Here is a 7468-nt window from a genome sequence, read left to right as displayed (position 1 = left end):
GGATATCATTAGCATTATATTCAATTAACAATGCAACTTGGATAGTTAAGGATGGAAATATTCTTACATTCCATAGAGAAGGAAATCGCATTGTGATGCCTAGCTAGCTAATTGAAGCTTATATCATAAATTGAATAGATTGTTTGAATAGAAAAATATGTATGCACTAATAATATGACTTTTATATATTGTTATTGTATCATTCATCATTTATATTTAATTATTATTGACTTTTAAAAAAAGTAAATGAAATTAATGGTAAATAATATAATGAGTGTTTATAAATCTTTACACTGACAATGTATGAATATTATTATTGTTTGAAACCTCCTAAATAAGTTAGCTTAATTTCTTAGGATTTGTTTATAACTTTTGACAATATTTAATGTCACTTTGATTTTTTTAAATATATAAGTATATCATAAAATATAGTAAATAATATATATACATATATATAAAAACACCCAATTCCATTTGCTCATTCTTATTCTCTTCTCATTCACATCAACCTCTACTCCTATTCATTCCTGAATATCTCACAAAACCCTTATAGAGATCATTAGAATGAAGAATTTGCTCTCTGGTTCCTTCTCTGGCTTCCAATCCTCTCAAGACAACAACAACAGCCATGTCATCCAGATGTCTGAAACGATGTCGTCACAAGTCCCCAACCTAGAAAAGTTCTTCTCTGAAGTAGAAATGGTGAAGCAAGAACTCAAACAACTTGAACATCTCTACAATAAACTCGAAAGCTCCAACGAACAAAGCAAGACCCTTCACAGCCTCAAAGCTGTGAAGGATCTTCACTCTCGTATGGATGCTGATGTGGCACTTACACTAAAAAAAGCAAAGATCATTAAGTCTATGTTGCAAGCCCTAGACCGGTCTAATGAGGTGAGTCGGTCCTTGCCAGGTTTGGGGACCGGTTCATCGTCAGACCGGACCAGGACCTCGGTTGTGAGCGGTTTAAGGAAGAATATGAAGGACTCAATGGAGAGTTTCAATAGCTTGAGGGAGCAGATATCTTCGGAGTATAGAGACACCGTGCAACGTAGATACTACACTGTTACCGGTGATAAGCCTGATGATAAAACCATTGACCTTCTCATCTCTACTGGTAAATAATACTTCTTCCTTCTTCTATATTTGCACCGTGACTTATTATTATTTATATGCTTTTTTTCTTTGCTTCTTTGATCAAGTTTAGGCAATTTCATACTTGGAAAAATTTATTCCTGTGAACATGCATAGGTCTTGATAATTTTGTGGCTGAAATAAAATTCCTCAGAAGGGTAATACTACTCCATGTACATTAATTACTATAATTGTGACTTATGAGTATAGATGGCAAAGCTGCATATTTTGATTGTAAAATTTTGTAGACAGAGCATAGAAATGTTGTTTATATGTCCGTTTGTTGGATAATGTGAACGGTTCGTGAAAATGATTTTAGAGAAAAAATAAGAAAAAAATCAAATTAAATTATGATATGATGTAATTTAATATCTTAAAAAATTATAATGTGATATGATTTGTTCAATTTTATATAAAATATCAAAGTTTTTTTAAAAAAAAATCTTTTCAACTACTTTATTTGATTTTTTATTTTATTGTCTAAACTTTTTAATTTTATATATCAATGCACGTGAATCACCCGCATGTTAATTAGTTTGTTTTAAAAATCATAGGAAACAAATTTGGAAACAAATTCCTCCAGTATTAATTTTGCCTTTATATTTACTAATAAAAGTGTCATATTGTATGTAAAACATAAAAATATTACATAATAACATTTTTTTCTTTAATTTTTTATGCACTTCTATCCCTAGCTGAGAAGAAATGACTCAAAAAAAAAAACTGATGAGACGTGATATGGTGCAGGTGAGAGTGAAACTTTATTACAGAAAGCAATCCAACAACAAGGGAGAGGAACCATAATGGACACGATCCAAGAAATTAAGGAGAGGCATGGAACAGTGAAAGAAATAGAGAGGAATTTAAAGGAGTTACACCAAGTGTTCTTGGACATGTCAGTGTTGGTCCAAACACAGGGTGAACATTTGGATGACATAGAAAGCCACATGGCACGTGCTGATTCGGATGTTAGGGGTGGGGTCCAGCAATTGCAGGTTGCTAGGAAGCACCAGAAGAATACTCGTAAATGGACTTGTATTGCAATTATAATTCTTCTCATTATCATATTGGTCATAGTTCTTTCTATTGTTTTAAAAAAGTGAGATTATTTGTCAAATGGGTTGTTGTTGATATTTGGTGAAGGCTAGCAAGGTTGAATTTGTTGTGGCCATCAACTTTGTTTAGGAAAATATAACCTTTCGTTTTGTAATTGTTATATTCTTTTTGGCAGCGTGTTACTTTTGTAATTGTTATTATATAATTATATTTGTTTGAAGATTTTCAGATGCATGGTTTCTTGAATAAGCTTAGCGGCTGGGTCAAGTCGTGTTGGTACCATGGGCCTTAAAATATTAGTTTCATGGGTCTTTCTTTCTTATAAAGTCTTTTACTTCTACTTACATATCTAATGTGGGACTTCACATTTGAATAAACCCAACACGTCGATTATTTGAACAAGACAATAATACGTAGTCCATTGATATTTTTTTCCTGAAGTGATTGATATATTATTCTTTTACGTACTATTTAGTTGTGAATATAACATAAGAGTTATGAATTATGATGCAAATAGTTATTAATAATATAACTATTAAGGAATGTTCAGAATAACTTAGGTATATTGATTGGGGAGCATATCTTCTAGCATGAAAACTCTACCATTTGTTTATGTGTAGATAACATGTCACATTATTCATTTATTACTGTCAGAAGACATGGTGATACAGAAATTAATGTCTCACAATTTTAAAAAAATGAGAAGTGGAATGATAATTTCTTTTTGCTATTACATCCTCAGTTTTTGGGTAAGAAATTAATCTATTTTAGGATTTGTGGTTGTCGTTGTGGCTGAATTAAAAGTTTAACTTTACACACTAAGGTATGAAAGTCAAATACCAAATGAAATGAAAAAATAGACCCAGCCCACAAAAAATGAATGGGCCAATTGCATTGCCTCTCTGTTCAGACTTCATTCTTCTGTGAATTGGTTCATTTTGTTGCATCAGTGGGTGAGGCAAACATGGCAGCTATTCGAATGATAGGTAAGTAAGCAATTGATTAAATAATAATACAAACTCTCTAACTATCATTATTCAGCTTCAAACTGAAACTGATTCAATTACTGTTTTTCTCTTTCACAGATATAGCCGTCAATTTCACAGGTCCGGTCAGGCAATTAATCAAACACTTGTTGGGCAATTAATCAAACACTTGTTGGGCAATTAATCAAACACCATATTTTTTTCACATTAACATTTCCTCTTATATCTAATTTGTAATTCAATGCAGATGGCATGTTTAAGGGATTGTACCATGGCAAGCAATGTCATGTTGCAGATATAGCAACGGTTTTGAGCAGGGCTTGGGCTGCTGGCGTCGACCGAATCATTGTATTCGTTTACCTCTCACATACTTGTTATTTGTTAAGCAAGCATCAAACTTGCAGTTTTAAATTTAATTATAAGTGTTTATTGTGATTTAATTGTTATTTGAGTTGTTCATGCTTGGATTGGGAAAGGTTCAAATGCTGAGACTTAGTAATAGAAAATCCCAACTAAGTCCTTAAGAATTTCAAATGCCGGTTGAGTCAGGGACTAGTAAGGGCGACCTAGTGCTCAAGGCTCCCACCCAATGAGATTTGGGGAGCGTAGATGTACATAATTTATCCACACGAGTGGGATAAGAGATTTCATCCCGTGACCTCCATATCACAAGGCAATACCCTAGGGACTAATGTGTCCCTATGCTGTCTTGAAAATGATTAGTTTGACTAACATTTGAGATTCTTAGATACCAAGTTGATATTTTCCTATTTCCTAGAAACTAAATTGGGTGACACAATTTTTTCAAGAACAAATTTGGTTATTTATTCATTAATTAAAGCAATGAACAACATTCTGGTATTAAAGTGTGGTAAAAGGAGATATTCCCTTTTACAGAGGCACTACAAAATGAAAATTTTGCCCAAAATGAGGGATCTGTATTAATTTCCGTTTGGATTAAATTTTGTGCACATCAGTTTGACCCTGTAAATATAAGTTGTGTTCTATATCATCTGTGTGTGGATAGCTAATGGTTAAGACTTGCATTTTGTGTTGCAGGTAACTGGTGGGTCCCTTGAGGAATCAAGGGAAGCACTTGCAATTGCGGAAACAGATGGTTTGTCATGATATGATTGCTTTCTCTTTAAGACTTTCAAATGCAGAATTGGGTTTTCAGCTATTTGATGTTTTATTGTTTAATCATAGGGCGACTTTTCTGCACAGTTGGTGTGCATCCAACACGTTGCACGGTTGTTTTTTGTCCTTTCAGAAACTCTTCTTCAGAGCTTTGGTTTGGATGAAAGTGTTCGTAACTATGAATGTGTGTTGCCTCAGGAATTTGAGGAGAGCGGAGATCCAGAAAAGCATTTTCAGGCTCTTGTATCATTAGCTAAAGAGGGAATCCAGAAAGGGAAGGTATGCCTGTAGTCTTCCAATAGCAATCTCTTAACTTTAACTTGATACCCTTTCAGTTGTGAATCTTAATTGACTTATTCAGTTGGTATGTGTGTGAAAAACTGAAAATAGTTCTATTTTTCCTTCTTTCTAATAAATATTTCTTCCTAAACATTCTCACCGTGTAAGTTGATATCGCATAGAATTGTGGGACTTGTGTTCTAGTTCAGAAAATATTGCCCAAGTAACCATTTAGAAATAATATAGTTATATTTGTGTTTGTCATTATCTTACGCAAGGTGGTCGCAGTTGGAGAATGTGGTTTGGACTATGACAGACTTCATTTCTGCCCAGAAGAGATTCAAAAGAAGTATGCAGTTGCACATAACTAGTATTGGATATGTCAGATGTTATGTGTCCCTTTAACACTTTTTTCCCTCTGTTATTGTTTTCTTTGACATATCAAATTAATTAATGAATACTCTCTTTTTTTCTTTGCTTGTTTGTGAAAGCAAGGTATTTTGAGAAGCAATTTGAATTAGCACACATTACAAAACTGCCAATGTTTTTGCACATGCGAGCAGCTGCTGCGGATTTCTGTGAAATAGTTGAGAAAAATAAGGACAGGTGTGGTTGATGGATCTCACTATTTTGAAATTGTTAATATTCAAATTCATGATGCTTTAATTTGTCTTTGTTTAGCATATCATTCTATTTACTTCAAGAAGTGGACTTAATTCTAAGATTAAAAAGTATTTTTGCCACCTTGCCTATGTTGTTCCTGCTTTCAACTTCAGGAATTGAGGGAAATAGTGAAATACTGATAAAGGGTTCGTAATCATTGGACCAAAGTGCATGGGGTGTGGTTTCAGGAGATACACATGGTGGTATTTGAAACTCTTAACCTACCGTTTGAAGGGTTAGAAAAATTACTTTGAGGCCTTGGCAGCACATATAATACAAGAACATGCATATAGAAGTAATTAACTTTAAGTTCATTTCTTTCTTGTTCACCCTCATGTGTAATATACAAGCCCAACTTAAGCATTAGCATAAAAGTACGTTTTGTTACATTGCTCATATTTGATGGCATAATCACTTCAAGATGTGAAATGGACTTGTCATTTCTACTTATATGACAGGTTCACTGCTGGAGTCACCCATTCATTTACTGGCAGTATGGATGATTGCATTAAGCTTCTCTCTTTTGATAATATGTACATAGGTAAATCCATCTTCTCAAGCTTTATTATATTTGTTAACCTATTTGAACTCACCTCGTTATGCCTAATTTTAGGCTTTGCCTTTCTGAAATATAATACCGGTAAGTTTAATTGTGCTAATTGCAAGTTACTTGAGATAAATATACTTTGGGAAAGCTCTGTGTTACTGTAAGACTGGTTTTGATGTTTTAAACTTGACATAAAAAGAGACAGAAGATAAGCATGAGTGGTGTGTTTGTATATGTAAAGGCTAATTGCTTGTGTTTGAATATCTCTGTCCCTGCTAAGTAGCACAAATTTGTAATTTCAGATTCTGAATTTTCGTAATCGAGTAATACTAAAGTTCCAGTTGAATACCATGAATGGTATGCATCTTTGGTACTTTGACAGGCATAAATGGGTGCTCTATGAAGACAACTGAGAACCTTGATGTTGTGAAGGGTATTCCTGCTGAGAGAATGATGATTGAGACCGACTCACCATACTGTGATATTAAGAATACTCATGCAGGAATTGGTTTTGTTAAATCTGCATGGCCTTCTAAGAAGAAGGAGAAGTATGATCAAGAGTGCATTGTCAAAGGCCGCAATGAACCTTGTTTAGTTAGGTAGGTAGGATGGTTTTGTTAAATCTGAATGAGTTTAACTTCAAGCTTTAGATTAGTACCTCTTGTTCAAATAATGACTGAAATTTTCCAGGCAAGTTCTTGAGGTTGTTGCTGGCTGCAAAGGTATCAATGATGTAGGTGCCCTCAGCAAAACATTGTACCATAACACTTGCAGGTAACATAACTTGTCTACGGAGTTGTTCATTACTGATGGAAGTCGGGTACCAAATTTGGGCCGGGTCAACTTTCTGACACAATGTGACTTTTTTTATAAAAGAATTGTACTTGAACTAAATGCCTACTAATCAGATTATAAGAGTCTTAATTTATGGACTGCCTCAGACCAGTACTAGTGCATACAATGAAATTAATTGCATGGCATGCTGCATACCTAGTTTTCTGGTGATTTATTGGCACATATTGAAAAGTTGTCTGTTGAATTATTTGTAAATATTGCTTATCTATTATGCTTTCTGGAGCTCAAACATGTATATTGCTTTGCAGGGTTTTCTTCCCTCATGACTTGGATTCTGCAGCTGATGCTCTTCTAGTAGGTGGTAACTCTTCATAAGCAGACTTTTCGGCGACTTACGATATATTCTGAGCTGGTTAGATATCCAATTCCTCATTTTCTTGAGAAAGATTAGTTGGTGTCCATGAAGTGAAACTGAGAATGTCAGTCTGGTCCCTTTTCAGGAAGTGTTCTATCAAGACTCAAGCGATTTCCAGAGGGCAGCTTGACGACTTTGCGGGTGACCGATGATTATATTCAATATTTAGGAACATGTTATGTAAAAACTGAAAACAGAACAAGCCTAAAGGTTTGAAATTTTCAACAGGGGTGGTGGTTTTGTTTGAAATGTCATAAGTGAAGGAGTGAAGGTAAATCAAAGGAGACTGATTACATACCATTACCAAAAAACTGTTTGCACAATCAACTCTGATTTTATTGAAACAAAGGGATATGAATGAGAAATATAATAATGATCACAATTTTGTTTAAAGGCTTAAAAAATTGTGGTTCAATGTTGTTAAAGTCACACCAAACAAGAAAAGATTGTGGTTCA

The 7468-nt window shown here is 34.1% G+C and overlaps 2 protein-coding genes across 4 annotated transcripts; both read left to right on the top strand.

Annotated features, from left to right (window-relative positions):
• LOC109334085 (syntaxin-121-like) lies at positions 510 to 2353 on the top strand. The gene is made up of 2 exons (XM_019569658.1): positions 510 to 1117; positions 1882 to 2353. The coding sequence occupies exons 1-2, from the start codon at positions 565 to 567 to the stop codon at positions 2235 to 2237; spliced, it is 909 nt and encodes a 302-aa protein (XP_019425203.1). The 5' UTR covers positions 510 to 564; the 3' UTR covers positions 2238 to 2353.
• LOC109333660 (putative deoxyribonuclease TATDN1) lies at positions 3072 to 7258 on the top strand. Of its 3 annotated transcripts, none has more exons than XM_019569196.1 (13): positions 3072 to 3176; positions 3276 to 3296; positions 3424 to 3524; positions 4236 to 4293; positions 4383 to 4426; positions 4512 to 4592; positions 4871 to 4941; positions 5088 to 5198; positions 5714 to 5796; positions 6185 to 6401; positions 6493 to 6576; positions 6906 to 7009; positions 7098 to 7258. In XM_019569196.1, exons 1-12 carry the CDS (start codon positions 3155 to 3157, stop codon positions 6970 to 6972), a joined length of 960 nt encoding a protein of 319 aa, XP_019424741.1. In that variant the 5' UTR covers positions 3072 to 3154; the 3' UTR covers positions 6973 to 7009; positions 7098 to 7258. The 3 variants fall into 3 exon arrangements, with proteins under 3 accessions (XP_019424741.1, XP_019424740.1, XP_019424739.1); XM_019569195.1 differs by having other exon boundaries at positions 6906 to 7014; XM_019569194.1 differs by having other exon boundaries at positions 6906 to 7258.

Source organism: Lupinus angustifolius, chromosome LG19 (assembly GCF_001865875.1).
Source record: "Lupinus angustifolius cultivar Tanjil chromosome LG19, LupAngTanjil_v1.0, whole genome shotgun sequence".
Lineage (NCBI taxonomy): Eukaryota > Viridiplantae > Streptophyta > Magnoliopsida > Fabales > Fabaceae > Lupinus > Lupinus angustifolius.
Note: the sequence above shows the minus strand (reverse complement) of the source record. Positions and strands in the feature narration are given on the sequence as shown.